The sequence below is a fragment of the Dipodomys spectabilis genome, unplaced genomic scaffold (genome assembly GCF_019054845.1).
Source record: "Dipodomys spectabilis isolate Male_0828 unplaced genomic scaffold, ASM1905484v1 ptg000053l, whole genome shotgun sequence".
In the NCBI taxonomy this organism is placed as follows: Eukaryota; Metazoa; Chordata; class Mammalia; order Rodentia; family Heteromyidae; genus Dipodomys; species Dipodomys spectabilis.
Window position 1 is genome coordinate 3,048,721 of NW_024870730.1, and position 20,423 is coordinate 3,069,143.

Below are 20,423 nucleotides of genomic sequence, written 5' to 3' on the forward strand. Positions count from 1 at the left end.
TTCACTATTTGAAGCCAGTCTGGACTGAAAGTCCATGAGACTCTTCTCTCCAATTAACCACCAGAAAACCAGAAGTGGAGCTGTGCCTGAAAGTGATAGAGAGCTACTACCTTGAGCTTTGAAAAAGCTCAGGGACATGGGCCTTGACTTCAAGCCCTGTGACTGACCAAAAAAAAAAGAAAAATCAAAATTAAGAATTTTTAATTTGTAACTCCTCTGTATAGTATTTGCACAATAATAAAAAAGTCATACCTCCAAAAAAAACTTAAATTCTAAAATGATGTACAATGTGTTGTCCAATGGATTTTGTACTTTCTTAGGCAAGGAATATTTTTAAAATGTTAGATGAGTTTCTAGAATAGTTTTTAAGTCGCTCATTTGGAAGTTATGGCAATCAGAGGCAAAACAAAGAAAAAAATTTATTGCCATTTCTAACTAGATTACAGAGTAAAGTTACCTATTTGTTCAAATGTTGTCATTTATTTTTCCTTGAGTTTTTTTTTTTTGTATGAATGAGTGTGTGGTTCTCACTTGGCTTTTTTCACTTCTGGCTGGTATTCTATCACTTGACCCATGCCTTCTATTCTGGCTTTTTAATGGTTAACTGGAGGTAATTGTCTCTCAAATTTGTCTGCCTGGGTTGGCTTTGAACTGCAATTCTCAGTCCTCAGCCCCCTGAGTAACTAGGATTATAGGCATGAACTAAGCACCTGTACCCAGCTTTTCCCTGCTTTTATAAACTTCTTTCTCTGCTGTTTTTATTTCCTTTCCTTTTCTTACCCAACTCCCTTTATATTTCTCTGATTGACTTTATTTCCTGATTTCTACTAAAGACTTTTTTCTGTATAACCAGGGAGAAGTATATTCTAGCTGTTTCAGCAGCTATTTCTTCCTCCTCTGATCCCCAAAATAAGAGTTTTTCTTTAAGTTCTGTCAGGAAAAAAATCCAAACCAAAACAAAACAAAACAAAAAACTGTGATGAAGTTGGATTTACCTGACTTAGGTTATCAGGGATTTCTGAACCAGTTCCTTTTCCCTGTGATAAAAGTGTGGAATTCTTACTAGTCACAATGTGTATCCCCATTGTTACTTGTTCCCATGAGCCACTGAGAGACAAAGAGGAGTTTCCCAGAAAGAAAAGAGGGTACTGTTATTACCTATAAAGCGAAGATGAGAATGATGTTATTGTTAAATACACTGACTTCTGTGAGCTTGTAGCAGTGTTGGAACTACTAATGTTGAATATTTCGCAGCAGTACACTGTATAATGCATTGGGTACAAAATTGGTAATATAGGTCTGGCATATATAAATATACATATATATTATATGTTGCCTTTCCATATACAATCTTTGAAGTTAATTTGTATTATAAAAACTTGGTTCCTGTCAGGATGGCTATCATTTTTCATGTTAAAGTATTATGTAAAGTATCACTATATGAAACTAGAAGAACATGTAATTCAAAGTACCTGTTGATTTTAATGCATTCGATCTTACTTACATATGAAAAGAATTGTTGATACTATATTTTCTTTTGGACTTAATGGATGTTTAACATATACAAAATGATTTTCTAAATAGCTTTCCTACCAAGTTATAAATAAGAGATGTTAATCATTTTCAGTTCTCAGCAATTATTTAAATTATATAAAGAGTAATGTTTACTTGTTTTGAAAGGAGGCTATATAGTTCCAAGTATAAAATATCTACGTCTTTTTTTAAAGCAAATGCCATCTATTGTCCTTCCTCAAAATAAGAATTAGTCTAGTGTCCCAAATTATTCCAGGATGGCAGTACTGCAATGTCCATTGGGAACACTTGTAAACAGCTAACTAGGAAAAGGGCACCAGCTGCTCTGACAAATTCTCACTAAGCTGCAGAGAGGGTTTTGACTAACATCTGCTTAGCTAGCAGTAAAGTAATAGTACAAAATAACTTTCTTTACAACCTGCACTTTATTGATTTTATAGCAGGAAATTACAACAGAGAAGGTTAAAAGCTTAAAGATATATTAAGCTGTCCTAGAATGATAATTTTAGAACATAAGTGAAATCAGAACTCTGAATTTAACTCCAGGGAATTTCACATTGGTTTTGAAGTTATTTATCCCAATATATATCTTCCAGTATATCTGTGTTGTGGTTACATAGGCATACTACAATAAGCAGAAATATTCAAGATGCTTTGTTGCTATATATTTCCTTATCATTGAACTCTGGAAATGTTTGTGTATTGGTAATCAGGCATCAGTAGTCATTTTATAAGCTCAGGATTGATGCAAGACAATGTACTAAGAGGTGTGGAGGTTTATGACTATAATCCTTCCCTTAAGGAACTTGCTGTCCAGTTGGGACTGATGTTAAATTCTAAGCTTTACCATTTATACATTTCTTAAGGTGGATCATGTTACATAAAATGCCTCTTGGATTTACTTTCCTCTTTGGATGTTTTGGTGTTTATATGAATTACCACATAGAAATATAATTAATAGCGGGCTGGGAATGTGGCTCAGTGGTAGAGTGCTTGCCTAGCATGCATGAAGCCCTGTGTTTGATTCCTCAGTACCATATAAACAGGAAATGCTGGAAGTGGTGCTGTTGCTCAAGTGGTAGAGCGAGGGACAGAGCCCAGGCCCTGAGTTCAGGCCCCATGACTGGCAAAAAAAAACCCCACAAAGAAACAACAACAACAAAAAAAACTTTCTTCAGTTACTTTTTCCACATTGATAGATGGGTTTTGCTGTTTAATCTGGCCATACTTTATCTTCTGTAAGGAATCACTGAGGAATAGAATTAATTTGGTATACATTAAAATATTTAAGTTAAATATTTAAGTTAGAAAGCAAAGACAAAGCTAAGGAGCTACTATTTATTTACCTAGTCGTATTCTTTTTATTAGGTACCTTTTATTACATTAATCTACTTATATAAATTGAATATAAGTGGTTTAGTGAGGACAGGTTTAAATTTAATTAATGGTACACATTAACCAAGTAAACAAAAATTGCTTTGTTTTATATTCTCAGCTGGTTTTGAGTTGTACAAAAAGAAGTATACTATGTAAATTTGTAAAATTTGGAATATATGAAGGAGTCATTTTTAAAGGATTGTAATGGACTCTTAAGCCATCATACAATATCATGTTTTATTACATAACTTTTATGATTTCTTCCTTTTAATATTTTTGTCTTCACATTTCTATTAGCCCAAGAAATAAGCATAGCATTTTTTTCTTACTAAATCTGACCCTTCTTTTTTGTTCTTGGTGGCACTGGAGTTTGAATGCAGGGCCTCATGTTTAGCTTTGGCTCTTCTACTTGAGCCATATCCATAGCCTTGTTTTTTTGACTAGAGTTTGAGAATTTATTCTGTATTCATATTTATTATGTGCCTCTGTTCACAGTAAATGGGCATATACAACTATCTCTTCTATATTGTTTCATACATCTTTGGAAATGTGCCCAAATGTAGTATGGTGGAATCATAAGGTAGGTGTATTTTCAGGTTTTTGAGGTATTTCTCTTTTGATTTCCATAGTGGTTGTACTAGCTTACATCATCACCACCAGTGTTTTTACTGGATGCCACCTATTCTTTTGTTGTTGTTTATTTGCTTCAGGATTGCCAGTCTGACTGGGGAGAAAGGGAATATTAATTGTAATTTTTATTTGCATTTTTACTTTAGCAAGATACAGTCAATACATTTGTTTCCATATTAATTTTTCTGAGAACTAGCTGTTCATTTGCTCATTTGATAAGATTACTTGTTCTTTTGCCATTTGTTTTTTGACTTTTTATCCGTATATTAATCTTTTATTCACTAAATAATTGGTAAAGAATTTCTCCTATACTGTTGTCTCTTGACTCTTGTAATTGTTTCTTTTGATTAACACTTAATTTGTAGTACTCAAATGGATGAGCATTTTCTTACCATTTTGAGAATTCTTTATATACTTTGAATATAGTCTGTATTCAGACTTACATTTGTAGTTTTTCCGGGAGGACTTAATTTTCATTTCACAATACACATCTTTAGCAGAAGTCCATTTAAAATTTTGATTCTTCTTTTTTGTTATATATAAGAAAGTTTTGCCTTTTACATGATCATTACCATTTTCTCCAACATTGTTCTCAGCCTTCTGAGTAGCTAGCATTACAGGTGTGAGCCACCAGCGCCCAGAAATATGTAGAATTGTTAATGGAATATTTTGCAGATATTTTCATTGCAATTTCATTGAACTCTCAGATGAATGTGGTTCGACTACCAAATTGTATTTTTCTGTGATTTTCTGGTGTTTGTAATTTTCTGCATATTTTTGTACTTATTTTAATAACTTTATATGTTTACTTAAATCTGTGTTTTCTTTTGTTATTTATACTTTTTCAATTCTGTTTTCAGTTATTCCTTGCAGATATAAAGAAGGTATGAGTTGCTTGTCAGAAGCAAGTTCTATAAGAAGTAGTCTTATGTAACATACAATAACTATGGGGTGACAACCTTTTCCTTATTCTGTTGGTATCAAACAAACCATAGATCTTACCTTACTCAAAGGGAAGGAGTTAAAGGTCATGAAGCAGGAGGCAGGATTTGGGATAATTTGTGGTCACCTTAGGGTTTGCTTACCACACAAATATTTGGTCATTTGTAATTCTAAACCGTAAGTAGCTAGTGTTTAAATATGATGTAAGATAAATGATTTTATTTCTATATAGACAGTCAGCAGTATTTCTTGATTCTTCATTTTTGTGTGTGTGTTGGTGGGATTGGGGGAATGCGGCAATCCTGGGGTTTGAAATCAGGGCTTGGGCACTGAATCTATTAGATATTAGTCTTCTTAAAATGACTTGTAGTTAATCTTGGTCAGTTTTACACCTCATATGTATATATAAATTTTAGAATAACTTTGTAATTTCCACAGAAAATCTAATTCTTTTTTATTAAAGGTGGATTGAATATTCTGAATTAGTGTGGGGAAAACTTAACTTATGCTATCAAGTTAGCTATTATGAAGAATGTTTCATTTATCTGAGTATTACAAAATATTTTCACAAGCTTGCAGTTTCTGAATAAGTATTTTTCTGTTAGGATTTTCTGAAGTATATATAGTTTACTGAGCCTAGATTTTAAATTGTAGGTTTGGCTTTTAGCTGGTTTATAAACATACTTTTGATATATCAATCTTATATCGAGCTGCTTTGCTAAACTTAATCTTATTACTGCTGGTGAGTTTGATATTAGGGTCTTTTGTATTTTCTGATTATATACCATATCACTTATGAATTATAACTGCTCTGTTTTCTACTCTTCTCCTGCTTTTTTTCCACCCAGTACTAAAGTTTGAACAGGTTTGAACTCAAGTTCTCACACTTGCTAAACAGACAGGCACTCTACCACTCTGCCAATTTCTTTGTTGCATTGACTATTTTCAAGACTGGGTCTTGTTTTATGCCCAGGCCAGCATAGAATATGATCTTCCTGTTTGTATTCCCTTTTGTCACTAAGCTAGGTGTATGTCCAACCATTTATTGAGATGGAATATTATGAACTTTATGTCTGACCTAACCTTGAATTTCAGTCCTCTGAACTCTACCTCTGAAGTAGGTAGGAATTATGTACTTGAGCCATCATGCCCAGTATATTTTCTGTCTTTTAATTATCACATATTTTATTTTTTCTCATTTATATTGACCAAGACCTTCAGGATGTTCACCACAAGTCATTTTGTTTATGCTATTATTCTATCATTGATGGGTTGATGTACAGGGTTCTTTGTCAGGCTATATTTTGATGCTTTTTACTTTCCTTTTCTGTATAAATGTATAATACATACATTTTGATATTTCCCACTGGTTGAAATTTGTATCTTAAAACTTACATTTCTCTTGTGTTTTCACTAGTGGAAATAGTTCATTGTCTTTGACAGTTCTATTGAAGATTCTTTAATAGTGAAATATTTCTGCTGAGGAAATACCTGTTTAAAATTATGCTTTTGCTTTAGTTAATTATTTTTGGAAAACTTAAAGTATTTTGGAAAACTTATATATTATAATGTTTTAAATTAATGAACCATTTCATCGTCCAACATCTGTAACATTTTATATTTTATAGATTTGACCATATAGATGCCCAATTCTTTGCCATTTTTGAAGGTTTTGAACAAGCTAGTAAATGCAAATTAAAGGTTAAAACCAAAGCAAAACCAATTATTATCACAAATGCCAGCCAAGAAACCAAAAATGACATTTCCATGTGGCTCTAAACAAAACTTGACAGAGACTCTTTTGCTTACATTTCATTGTCATTATTAGAAGCAACAGCTGTTTATTAGAAGTTTAGATTCCACAATTTGGGCCAACCAGGTTGTTTTTAATACAAATAATTTTAACTACAACACTTTAATGTCATCCTAAAGGTAGATCTCTCTCTCTCGCGCTCTCTCGCTCTCTCTCTCTTGCTCTCTCTCTCTTTCTCTTACACACACACACACACACACACACACACACACACACACACGAGTACATCTTTCTTAGGAAAAAAAATTTAACTGCCTAGAAAATACCTAGATTGTTTTTCTTCAAGTTTATTTCTTCTATTAGACTGAGTTTACCAGATAATCTTGATACTGTGAAGCTATCCCTCATTGCTGATCATTCTAATAGAAAAAAAAAGCAAAAAGACCCACAGTCAATCAAACTGTTGTTTACTCTATCTTCTGCATGTTGAATATCACTTTTGGCACAGCCCTTACGTGAAGATATTTCAGAGTAACATCTGACATGTTAAATTATTACTAAGAATGTACTGATGGAAAAGCTAAGAGAAATTATCCGTGGAGATTGTTTTGATCGGGAGCCACAGTTTTATTTGACTTTTAAAAAAATCTGTTTTTGGTTTCATATCCTTTTGTCTTGTTTGTTCATTTATCTATCTTTGGCAATTTGGGGTGGGGCACAGAAATGGTGGAACAAAGAGTTTACATTTAAATGCAGTAATGTTATTTGTTAGACCCTATGTTGAAAATGAACTGTATAACTTTGAGTCTGAATGGGAGGGAAAAACTAGGAAAGTGGTGGGAGAAGGGGTGACATTTTTCAAAAAGAAATTTACTCTTTCTCTGACTTACATAATCATAACCTCTTTGTACATCAACACTTTACAATAACAATAAATAAATTAAAAATACTAAAACTAATAGTATATGAAAAAAAATCTCCCCTTGAGACCTTTGATTTCATTCATCTGAAACTGTTCTTCCCCTGGAAATATTGAAGTCATCTTTAGCCTTTGAAAATGAGCTTAATCTTTCCAAATCTCTTTATAACTTAAGTTCTTGTTGAGGGTTTTTCATGTAATACTTTTTTCCCCTTTTGGATTTTATTTTTCAAGCACTGAAATAGCTGTCCTATTTATTATTGTATCACCTGGGACCAGAGTTTATTGAAAAGGCCTTTATTTATTTAGCTAGACTTTTTTTGTTTTACTATGCTTCTTGGATAGACTATATGAAGAATTTTGAGAAATTGGCATAGGTTAGGTGTATTGAGTATTTTGTTAGTATTTTAAATATGATAATTCAGTTAAGCACATAAAAGTTTATGATAAATGCATTGCAATTTCTAATAGCTTTAGCAGAGATTTCTTATTGCTTCCTTTATATGTTGTAATATTCGGCACAGTTCAGAAAATAATTTCATTTTTGTAAAATTTTATCTTTTCACTGTTTTCAAAGATTTGATAATAGATTAATCTCACGAGATATTTTGCTACTGTTTTAATTTTCTCTACCCAGATTATCTGGTTCAAAATGAATTAATGTTATGAAAAATTAAAAATACATAGTTTTTTAGTAAAGAGGAAATGACAGTGTCCCTGCACAGTCATTCATGGCCAATTAATAAAGTGCAGTTCTTTTGCAATGTATTTCAGGAGACAGAGCAAATGAGAAAGATAGTATCAGTCAATACATTTTGCATCTTCGTTGGCTGCATATACTTCTCTATTGATTCCAAACAAATCACACTAAGAATTACTTCTTTAAAAAATACTGGGGGGTTGGGCTGGGAAGGTGGCTCAGTGGTAGAGTGCTTGCCTTGCATTCATAAGGCCCTGGGTTCGATTCCTCAGCACCACATAAGCAAAAAGAAAAAAAAAAAAAAGCCGGAAGAAAAAAAAAAAATACTGGGGGGGTACTGAATATTCTGAAGCAGAACAGGCAGTGTGCTGCCCTCACACAAGAAATGTCTCAAAACAAGCTGGAGCTGAAGCTGGAGAAATTAACTCCAGACCAAAGGCATCAGAAAGAAAGAAATACTCAGGAGATGAGATCTGGTGCATCAGATGTCATCTGATGGACCTTTGCAGAAAGAGGAATGCTTGCTCTGTTGGGTTCTGCTTGCATTTAACTGTTCAGGCCCCACTACTACGTAGTGATATGGCATACTGTGATGTTTAAAACTTTTTCACAGTACTCATTTTAAACTGTTTTAATAAGAGACTTACATTCCACAAAAATAAGTAAGTATAAATAAATATACAGTTTTATACTATAATAGACAAGAGAGTGATCCAGGTACTTTATAGTATTAAAAAATTAGATATTTATATCTAAAAGAAATTAAATATTTTGAATTTAATAAGAAAATAAAAATAGGCCTTTTTTATACTTTATTTGCTTTTATAGTTAATGTAAATTTTTTTTTTATATTTTTGTCAGTTGTTGGACTTGAACTCCATGCTTGAATGCCATCCTTGAGCTTTTTTCTCAAGGCTAGCATTCTACCAGTTTGAGCTACAGCACCATTTCCAATTTTCTGGTAGTTAATTAGAGATAATAGTCTCATGGACTTTCCTGCCCAGGTTGCTTCAGACTATGATACTCAGATCTCAGCCTCCTGAGTAGCTAGGGTTACATGCATGAGCCACCAGGGACTGGATACAATAAATCTTGTTATCTAAGCAGAAAGCCATTTTGTGGGACTGATTACTAAGTGCTTATTACAGTTTTTGCAATATCTATAATGTAACATCTTTACTTAGAAAATAAACTTAAAATTCCTTTATTCCAGTTTTAATAAAATAGTTTGGTATATTGGGAGACTTTTTTGTTATTGATTCAATTTTTCTATTGGTATTGAGTTCCTCAAGTTTTTCTTTTTTTTTTTTTTAACTTTTAGGTAGTAAACATTTTCTTTTTTTTTTAATATTTTATTTTATTTGTGAACATACTGTACAGAGGGGTTACAATTACATGGGCAGGATAATGCGTACATTTCTTAACACGTATTGCAGCCTCCTCCTTTGTTTACCCTTCACATCCCTTCCAAGTTTTTCTTTTTAAAATATCATCCGGATTCAGTTTTGATAGAATATGTTTCTTATAGATTTTCTAATTTATTATAATGCAAGTTTTCAAAATTATCCCTTAATGTTCTACTGTATTTTGGTTGTATCTCTGTAATATTCCCTTTTGACTCACTTTGGTTAAATCTTTTCTTCGCTTTCTTTTGTTTATTTTGGCTAAGATAGGTTTTGTCACCCTAAATATAATGGTACGTCAGTTTGTTTTCAAGCTCTTGTACTATTTCTTTCACTTGATCTTATCTATTAATGAGAGAGGCTTTCCACTGAAAATTTTAAGTTCATCAATTTTCATTTCCAAAGTATTTTCTTCTTTTTCATAATTTCTCTTTTATTAAAGATTTCCATTGGCATAAATGATTATTAAAGGGAGTTTCACTGTGATATTTACACCATGTTTGTATTTTGGTTAAATTCACCCTTTGTTTCCTCTTTTTAAATAATTTTGTTTCATTTTTATGTATAGATATAATATACTAACAATCTTTTCTCTTTACTGAATTTGACATTCATATATTGCATTGTCTTTTTTTTACTTTTTAAATCTTTTATTTTCCTTTTTTGCATTATATTCATTTGTGTATCTATTATTTTGGAATTTATTAATGTTTTGTAAAAACAGTTCTTTTTAATTGTTTTATCCATCAGTTCATCCACTTCAAAATCATGTATTATAGGTTAGGGGCCTTTGTAGTGGTCATGTTGCTTTGTGGGTTTTTTTCATATATAGTTCTTATGCTTCTGTGTTGAGATTAATATACTTTGTGATATAGACGACTCTACTTCTTAAGCTAGATGTTTATTTATTTGCTTATTTTAGAAAATAATCTTTTCTTGAAGATGTTCCCTGGACTGTTTATAAATGGGCTTAGAAGTAGTGTACTTGGTGGGCTCTCGGGCTGAGGTTGGTGGATTTGGGTACAAAACATACTATGTCAGAGTTCAATGGCCTTCTCTCTTTAGTGTTTGCAAGAGATAATTTACACAAGTTTACTATGAATGTAGAAGGGTAGTCCCCTCTGGTTTCTTTTTAGCACAGTGTTTGAAAGCAAACATAGTCTGCTAAGAAAATTATTTTAACTATATTCAGTAATGTATTTCTTATAAGCTAGAAGAATATTAAATATATAGAAGCAATGATTGTTAACTGCATTAAACATTAGTAAATGTGTAGAAAATTTAAAAACAATTATAATTACTATATAATTTTTAAAATAGAATTTTGATATAGTTACCTTTGTCTTGTTTGTTTATTTATGCCAGTACTGGAGTTTGAACTCAGGTCCTCTTGTTTGACATTTAAGCCAAATATCCACTTCCTTTTTTCTTCATCTTTAAGCTTTTTGTTTCTTTAATATAGTCAAATAAGAGAAATTCCTTTTGGCTAGACTTGGTGACACACCAAGAATCCAGCAATCAGAAAGCAGAGGCAGACGGTTTTAAGTTCAATGCTAGTTAAACTCCATAGTGAACCTTATCTTAGAAAAGCCAGGGGCTAAGAGATATAACTCAGTGGTCATGAACTTGCTTGTCATAATAAAGCCCATCGTTTTGATACTCAGCACAGGCCAAAAAAGAAAAAGAAAAAAAAACTTTTGTCTTAATTTATTTCATCTTAATTATCTCATCTTGCAATAACTTACAAATGCAATTTCAAGGTTACTGAGCCCTCTAGTGATCTTTTCAAATACTGCTTTTCAGTTTCAGTTGGGATCTTAGCACAGTACTTACAGTTTTAATAACAAATTTATTGGTGAATTTCTTTCCACTCATTTTCCTAAATTCAACTTTTCAAAAAAAAAAGTAATTTTAAGGGCAGTGATACAGAACATGGGCTGAAGTAATTTATAAACTTTTGTAACATTTAAAGATATATTCAGCCAGGTGCTGGTGGCACACATCTATAATTCTAACTACTCCGGAGGCTGAGATCTGAGGATCACGGGTCAAAGTCAGCCCTGGCAGGAAAGTCTGTGAGACTCTTACCTCCAATAAACCGCTAGAAAACCCTTGAAAACAAAAACATAATTTTTCTTATTGGAAGTGAAATATACCTCAAAATCCCATTTGCCATTGGACTCTGTGTGTGTGTGTGTGTGTGTGTGTGTGTGTGTGTGTGTGTGTGTGTGTGTGTGTGTGTGTGTGTGTGTGTGTGTGTGTGTGTGTGTGTGTTGGTCATGGGGCCTGAACTCTGGGCCTGGGCGCTCTGTGTGTGTGTTGGTCATAGGGGCTGAACTCTGGGCTGTGTGTGTGTGTGTGTGTGTGTGTGTGTGTGTGTGTGTGTGTGTGTTGGTCATGGGACCTGAACTCTGGGCCTGGGCGCTGTTCCTCAGTTCTTCAGCTCAAGGGTAGTGCCCTACCACTTGAGCCACAGTGCCACTTCCAGCTTTTTCTACTTATGTGGTGCTAAACCCAGGGCCTCATGCATGCGAGGCAAGCACTCTACCACTGCCATCTTCCCCTCCCTGGACTGTATTTTTAAAGAAAACCAGGATTATAACAAAAGTGTCAATACTATTTCCAAATTGAAAGCTATATATATATATATATATACACATATATGTAGGTATATATGTATATATATATATAGTTTCATTCTAGCATGCATTTTTTTGTTACAAAACAAGCAAAAAGAAAGCTGAATGTAGATTTTTTTTCCCCCTATCACATATTTAGATTAGATTGAATTTATTGGTTTAAGGAGTATATTGTATGAGGTACATATCTATTTAAGATTTTCCCTCTCATTTAATTACAATTCTTTTTGCAAGTAGTGAGCATAAAATCATTCAATAAAAATTTATTTAGCACTCTATTATGTTCCTGACAATTGAGTAGGTTCTGGGGCAATACAAAGAGTAATAAAACAGAGTCTTTGGTTTCAATCCAGTGGGCCAAATATAAAGAAATTATTTCAGTATTTATGGTTGGAGGTTGCAATGATAATGTATAATTAGGGTTGTTTGTCTAGTGGCTTTAAATTAAGCAAGCAAGCTGAGTATGAAGCCCATTATGAGTGCCAACAAGAAAAAAAGTGAAAAACTTTAAGGTGTAATTTTCATATAATAAATGTGTGTAATTAAGGTGATGATTTGATAACTTTAATATGTGAAACCATCCCTACAGGTAACCCACTGACCATACAACTATTATTTCCCAAAAGGCCCTTTTTGACCTTTTGCAATCTTTTCTATTCTTCCCTTATCCTACTAGTCCTCAATCCTGTGCATCACATAATTTGACATCTTTTCCTATTCTACATCTGTAAACTAATGCAGCTATACAGTATATATTCTACTTTAGTCTTCATAGGGGATATAATGTTGACAAATGTTTCAATAATTTCTTTTTGCTGCATAATGTTCCATTGTATTATTATATATTTTGTTTCTCCATTTTTTTGTGGATAGACATTTTATTCCTATTTCCCACAGTATAGCTGCTGTAAACATTTGTATAAAAGTTTTTGTATATATTTACACTTATTTTTCTTTTGGATCTTTGGCTGGATCATATGTTGAGTCTCTTTAACTGTTTAGTTCCTGTCTAAAATGCCTAAGGCCCTTAATTTGATCCTTGGGCCCCTCCCCCAAAAAGGGAGATATAACACAATAGTATACCATAAGATTGTTGTGAGAGTTAAATAAGAAATACTCTGAAAATGACATGTGTATTCTAAAGTATATTCTGTATATGTCATCCCTCCTGTTGGGTTATAAAGTTTTTTATCTGTTAAGGAATTAACATTTTTTTCAAAATGTTGATTTATATCTAGAAAGTTTGTTGTTCTTATTTTGAGAGAGGGTATCCTTATGTAGTCTCAGCTGGCCTCAAACTTGGAATCTTCCTGCCTTGCCCTTCTGAGTGCTAGGATTAGAAGCACACACCACCATCTTTTTTGTTTTTCCTAGTTGCCTTTGGCGTAAATAAACTAGGACATCATCTCTACTCCAAATAATCTAGAATGTCATTATGAAATTAGCGAGTGGATTTAATTTTTAAAAGATTTCTGTTTTATTTTCATATATTAAATTTATCATTGTTTTGTACATAAGAATTACATATGAAGATGCTTATATAATCTTACACTTTTCACCCTTAGTCATAATTTTCAGATGCATTAGAATCAGGCCAGAGTTGTAGTTGTTTTTCAGCTACATACTTAAGTTAAAATATTTGACACATTGACAGACAGGACAGATTAGTCTCTTTATTAATGGAAGAGAGTTAATGTTCATATTCCGTGGTTTTTTTGTTTTTTGTTTTTTTTCCGTGGGGCCTGAACTCTGGGCCTGGCACTGTAACTCAGCTCTTCAGCTCAAGGCTAGCACTCTACCACTTGAGCCAAAGTGTCACTTCCGGCTTTTTTCTTTTTGCTTATGTGGTGCTGAGGAATCGAACTCAGGGCCTCAGGCATGCAAGGCAAGTGTTCTACCACTGAGCCACCTTCCCAGCCCTATATTCCGTGTTTTTGTATGAGTCCCTCACATCAGTTTAATTTATAATGAATTGTTATTTTCTTTCTTTAGATTGGACAGTTAGCTTTTAAAGGAATGAAGAGACTCAATAGAATCCAGTCAATAGTTTTTGAAACTGCCTACAACACCAACGAGAACATGCTGATTTGTGCCCCTACTGGAGCTGGGAAGACCAACATTGCAATGTTGACAGTCTTGCACGAAATTCGCCAACATTTCCAACAAGGTGTTATCAAGAAAAATGAATTTAAGGTGGGAATATACCAGAATGTAAGACAGCTTCTTAAAATGTAAAAGTTAAAATGAACTTGTAGTTACATGAAATCTGGAAGTTTCTAAGCTATTGATTTATTGTACTTCATATAAGTCATGTAAGTAATGCACTGCTTTATTACTATTGAGGCAGTCCCTATTTGCTGTGAAAATCCTGTCACCCACAAAAAAAGGTTTGGAATCCAGTTAACTTTGAAGTAACTCACAGTGATAAGTTTGTGTAAACAAATTCAGTTGTCCTTTGAATAGTTACACACTTACCCAAGAAGATAAGTACTGTTCATGTATCATTAACATTATTCACAGAAAATATCTAGAAAGACGTATTTCACAACCAGTTATGACTTTTATTGGCTACTTTGAAACAAATGACATTGTAGTGTTTGCTCATTCATCAAGCCAGTATTCCTTTGGCACAGATTGTATATGTTGCTCCAATGAAAGCCTTGGCAGCTGAAATGACAAATTACTTCAGCAAACGTCTAGAACCACTGGGCATCATGGTGAAAGAATTAACTGGTGATATGCAATTGTCAAAAAATGAAATTTTACGAACTCAGGTATGTTATTCATGTATTTTTATTGAATATTTTGGCTTTTTATAAGTAATTATGAAAATTACTAGATTTTACATCTTGTGAAAGTATCATATACAAACATAATATAATTTCCTTTTTTATTTGTAACTATATTACCTCTCTGCTGGTACTTTCTTTTATGTTATCTTTTCAGATTTCTGTGATGCTTCACTGATTTTGAATAATTTTAGGATCCAAGCATACATTTAAACTCTGTTTACAGTTAATGTTGTTTTAAGACAGAGGGAATAGGAATAAAGATAGTAGTTGAATTTTAGGAGTAGATAATATGTAGATCTTGAAATAATTCCACTAATATCCTAAACTACTGTATAAGAATATTTTAACAGAAGGAAGAAATAAATATAAGGTTTAAATCATTCTTTATCAACTGAGAACTTAAAAAAATTATGTACTGTATTTGGCACTATATACTAGATAAAATGAATAACAATAGAGACACATATAATTCCTGCCTTCAGAGATCTTACATTATGACTAAGTAGGAAAAAGTGTATTAGCACTACAATCAAATTATTATCAATTAATGGAAGCAATATGTAAGTAAGGTGATATTTAGAAATTAAATAGTGGTGAACAAATATTAATGGAATAATTCATTAGAATTTGGTGTAGAAAATATGATACAACTTTTGTAGTAAAGTATGACCACTGACTTAAAGGTGAGTGGCTAGTGAACTGCTTTTCTAGGTCTGACTAGGAAAAGCCCCACAAACTTGATATCTTAAAACAAAAGTCTTAAATGTTACAGGTTTGGAGTTTAGAATGCTGCAGTTGTGATGTTGACATTGTATTTCTTCTGGAAATCTCCTTGTTTCTTAGCTGCTAATGGATGATGTCTATACCCTTCACTGCAATCCCTGCTTTTCTAACAATTCCTTTACGACAAATTAGCTTGACCATGTGTGTGTGTCTGTCTATCTTTATTTCCCTTTATTCTTTTCTTCTAAGATTAGTAGTCATTAAATGATTAGCGTAGGAGCCTTAACCTAATTTAAAACCTTATCATAATTTAAATGTAAGGGCTCTTTTCCAAAATAAAGTCACACAGGCTGAATGTTGATAACCCCCTCCCCACAATTCATGTGTTGAAACCCTAATCCACAATATAATATTATTTGGAAGTGTGATTTTAATGGTAATTTTAGATTAGATCAGAAGGATGAGATCTTTGTGATGGCATTAATTACTTTTAGAAAAAGCAGATGATATCCTCCTCCCCCTTGCCCTTTCTATGTCTTTCTCTCTTCCTTTCTCCATTACTTCTTTGTCTCCATTTCCAGTTCATCCCACCACCGAGAAAATGTCCTTGTTAGCATATAGTAAGAAGGTGGCTATGTAGAAGCAAGAAAGCCAAAAGGCATGATACACTGAATGTTTGCACTGTGATTCTATATTTTTCAGCCTCTATCTGTGAGAAATATATGTCTTATTTAAGCCTACTGTGCCATGGTGTTTTGTGATAGTAGCAGCCAGAGCTGGCATAGGACAAGCACAGTTACACAGGTTTTAGCAGGAGAATAGCATTGTTTAATTATGTCAAGTTATCTGAAACATGATGAAGATGCAAAGAAAGGTTTCAATTAAATATATTTTAGAGTTAATAGGAATAGTGTCATATAACCCACATGCTTACATTAATTTTACTAGTTATTCTCAAATTTTCCTTTTATAGGCCTTCTTGAAAAAAAATCAGATCATAGGATTTACATATATAAGCATGTTCATTGCAGGATTTATTTTTAATATAACAAAAAGATTAGGGAGAAATTAAAGTTCTATGAATAGAGGTTCATACCATCACTTTGTTCTTCTGCTATTAGTGAATTTATAAGTACTATAATCTAGAAGCATTCATTTTCATTTTCTTTTACTAGTATATTCAGGAAGTGTATTTTAAAATATAACTGTCCTTTAAAACCTACTGCAAATGCATCTTTTCTCACCAAGTCTTCATAGAATCTTATTCTGAATTTGTTTTTCTCAAAAATCAATAGTTATATTTACTGTAATTAAGTGCAAAATGCCCCTTTCTTTTCTTTTGTTAAAAATCCATGAGACTCTTTATCTCCAATTAACCACCAAAACAGCTGGAAGTGGAGCTGTGGCTTTAGTGGTAGAGCCTAGTTTTGAGTGACTAAAATCTCAGGAAAAGCACCTGGCTCTGAGTTCAAGCTTCAGTACTGGACACCGGGCAGGGGGTGAGGAGGGGGGGTAGGAGTGGGGAATATGTATTAAATTAAAATTGGCACTTAACAAAATATTCAAAATAAAATTTCATAAAATTGAAGCCACTCTAGAATAGTAAGTTAATGTAGCATGAACATTCTGTCCCTTCTGTTCCATGTCCATTGTTCTGTTGCATCCCCCTACTTATTCTTCCGGAACAACATTAAGACACTAATTGAAAAAGGAAAAAAGAAAACATACTATCAATTTGTTGTTCTCATTCCCTATAGCTGCAGCTCTTGAAATTGGTCTAATATGTCCAGAATTTCCTTAAATGAATTCAAAGGGTTCTACAACATTTAAAACTGCTTTCTTATAAGAATGTTATCGTATTATTTTCTTTCAGTTCTCTTACAAGAATACAGTAGGGCTTTTATACGAATATGCAATGGAGCTTTTTCAGATAGTACATAGGGAGTGAGAGCTTTGTATTCTTATATTGTTTTAAAAAAATGTGCAAAGAATTCCACAGCCAAAATATATTGAGACCAAAACTATAGAGAGAAGCTCCTTACCTTGTACTGTAGATACACCGCTATCTGTAGACACATGGTTCCAGTGAACCCTCCATTGAAGAAAAATCACAGATGCTCAGAATCTATAGTAGTCAGTGCTGCTCTGCAGATGCTTGATTCATTTTCCCCATAAAAATCTCCCAACTATTGCTAAACATATGCTGCCTTTTCAACAAATCTGAAATTTTCACTTTATCATTTAAATTAAGCACATTAACTTTTGCCTTGCTTTGGGGCACCATTTGTTTTGTGGGAGGCATAATTTTACACAATTAAGGGCAGGCAAACATTCAGCAGATCTCACAATGATTTATATATAACTGGTGGTAATACAAGGCTGACTAAGAGCTTTCTGTATCAACTGAACTCACAATATATGTACAGGAATTTAAAACTTTTTGCTTTTTCTGAAATTACATTAATTAGTAAAATAACATTTTTCTGAAATGAACATTGTTATTGAGTAAGTTTCCTCATACATTTTTTTCTTTTCATATTATTTTCCTTTATCCATTGACATTTGTCCAGATCTTACTTATTATTGAAAACCTGTTTGAGACTCTGTGTATATTTTATATTTCTCTTGCCTATATAGTGTCCTGCAACACTCACATTTATATTAATAAAAGAATCCTTTGTGCCCAAAGTCTTTTCTTTTGATTCTTTTTTTGGAGGGGTAGGGTAGGGGTTGGTCGTGGGGCCTGAACTCTGGGCCTAGGCACTGTCCCTCAGCTCTTCAGCGCAAGGATAACACTCTATCACTTGAGCCATAGAGCCACTTCCAGCTTTTTCTGCTTATGTGGTGCCAAAGAATTGAACTCAGGACCTCATGCATGCAAGGCATGCACTCTACCACTGAGCCACCTTCCCAGCCCTTCTTTTGATTCTTATGTAGACCTATAAATCTTGGTCACTATAAAATAAAATTTTGATTGCTGAATGTTACGAAGAGAATGGCAGATTATCTGTATGAAAACAAGTAAAATGACACTGGTTGCCAGGATCCTGCACATCTGCTAAATGAACATATGTTTCCTTCTTTTAACCTCACAAAAGCCCTATATCTGTATTTACAAATACAGAAAGCAAAATTTACCAAAATCTTTCTTTTTTATTATAAGAAAAATCACTCCTCCTTTTTCCTTTTTTTTTTTTTTTATTGTGAGAATACTGTACAAAGGAGTTACAATTACATGGGCAAGATAACCAGTACATTTCTTATCAAGCATTGTTGCCTCCTCTTTGTTTCCCCTTCTCATCCCTTCCCATACTACCCCCTCACCTCACCTGATCTTCTCCCCACCTCCCACCAAAGTTGTAAAGTTCGTTTATCAACATAAGGACTTTACATCTCACTGTTGCAATGGGTTCACCTGTATCCCTAGTTAAATGATTTGTTTTTTTTCCCTTCTCCTCCACAAATTATACTAACATCAAATACAGTGGAAGCAGGGGTTATACCGTGGGGGAGGGACATACAAAGCAACAAAGAAATCATCTTATAAATGTGTTAGAAACAATCGCATGAAAGAAAAAAACATTTGAATACACCTGTTAGGGTTCATTTCCCTAACATCAACTTATCTGACCTTTTCTGCTTGACTCAGACATATACTAGATATTGCAAATAAGGGAAACCATGGGATCTATGTTTCTTTGGGCCTGGCTTACTTCACTTAATATAATTTTTTCCAAGTCTTTCCATTTCCTAACAAATGGGGCAATGTCATTCTTTCTGATGGAGGCATAGAATTCCATTGTGTATATATACCACATTTTCTTGATCCATTCATCTACTGAGGGGCATCTGGGTTGGTTCCATATCTTAGCTATGGTAAATAATGCTGCAATAAACACAGCCGTGCTGGTAGTTTTAGTGTGGTCTTGTTTTGTGAACATTTTGTTTACTTATTTTTAAAAAGTTGATTAATGTCTGTGCCCCCCCATTTGTATTTTGTTAGATATATCGTATCCAGTTTGTTAGTGTTTGTTGACTCTCTGAGGGCAGAGTACTTGTTCTTAGACTTAGTAAGCTTTTATAAATGGAGTCTTGTGCTTGCTCATTATTCTCTTCTAGTATATCCCTAATTCCATTTAATTTTGGTGGAACTGAAGCTGTGTTTACTGACTTTTTACCTTGCCCTTGTTCATTTTCATATATTCTCACAAGTTAATAGACTGCCGCTGTTACAGCTTTTGAGATTGTACCATATAGAACAGAAAGCAGAAATAATCGCAAACATGGAAATAAATATATATTCAACTTTTATTATTGAAGTTTGAATTTCATGCTCTCCATACTTTTTACAACTGTTCATTTTTAATAACTCTTAAATATTTGTTCTAAACAAGCTCTAGGAAAATAAAAGTTTAATAAAAATTAAAGCCAATTATATTAAATATCTTAAATTTAATTTTCCTTTTTATTATTCTTTAACTTTCTCAGTATGGATAATATATCTTTAATTTTAGATATGGGGAGAGATTAGTCTCCTTTGTAAATTTTCTGTCATGCTTCTCTGATCGTATTATTCCCTTGCTCATAAACTTTCATTGGTTCTTTATTGCTTATTGAATTAAGTTGAACTACCTAGCTTGTTAAGAATTTGTATAAATATAATAGGAGATAGGGTTCACTTTGTAGTTCACTAGGGACAGTCATGTCTTGCAGCAATTAGGATTTTATTGAGGTTTGAATGTAAAGTTTCCTTTTACAAGATAGATTATATAATTTTAAAGTTTACTGTCAGAAGAAATAACCATATAGACAATATCTTCTTGATGTTCTGTTAAAAGGCAATATTTTGGAACTTTGAAAAACGCTTGTTTTTCTTTAATTAAAACTTCCATTTAAGTGTATATACAAGATGCAGGGCACTCACTGACATCAAATACAGTGAAAACAGGGGTAACCATGAGGGAGGAACATACAACGAAACAAAAAAAAAATCACATAGTACATTATAAATA

At 33.0% G+C, this 20,423-nt stretch overlaps 1 protein-coding gene across 2 annotated transcripts in view; it reads left to right on the plus strand.

Annotated features, from left to right (window-relative positions):
- Positions 1-20,423, plus strand: part of Ascc3 (activating signal cointegrator 1 complex subunit 3) — a 234,598-nt gene that overhangs the window by 35,704 nt on the left and 178,471 nt on the right. For both annotated transcript variants that reach the window (XM_042679521.1, XM_042679520.1), the window contains exons 9-10: positions 13,889-14,089; positions 14,530-14,670. In XM_042679521.1, the coding sequence (XP_042535455.1) occupies positions 13,889-14,089; positions 14,530-14,670 (342 nt within the window). The remainder of the gene's footprint in view (positions 1-13,888; positions 14,090-14,529; positions 14,671-20,423) is intronic.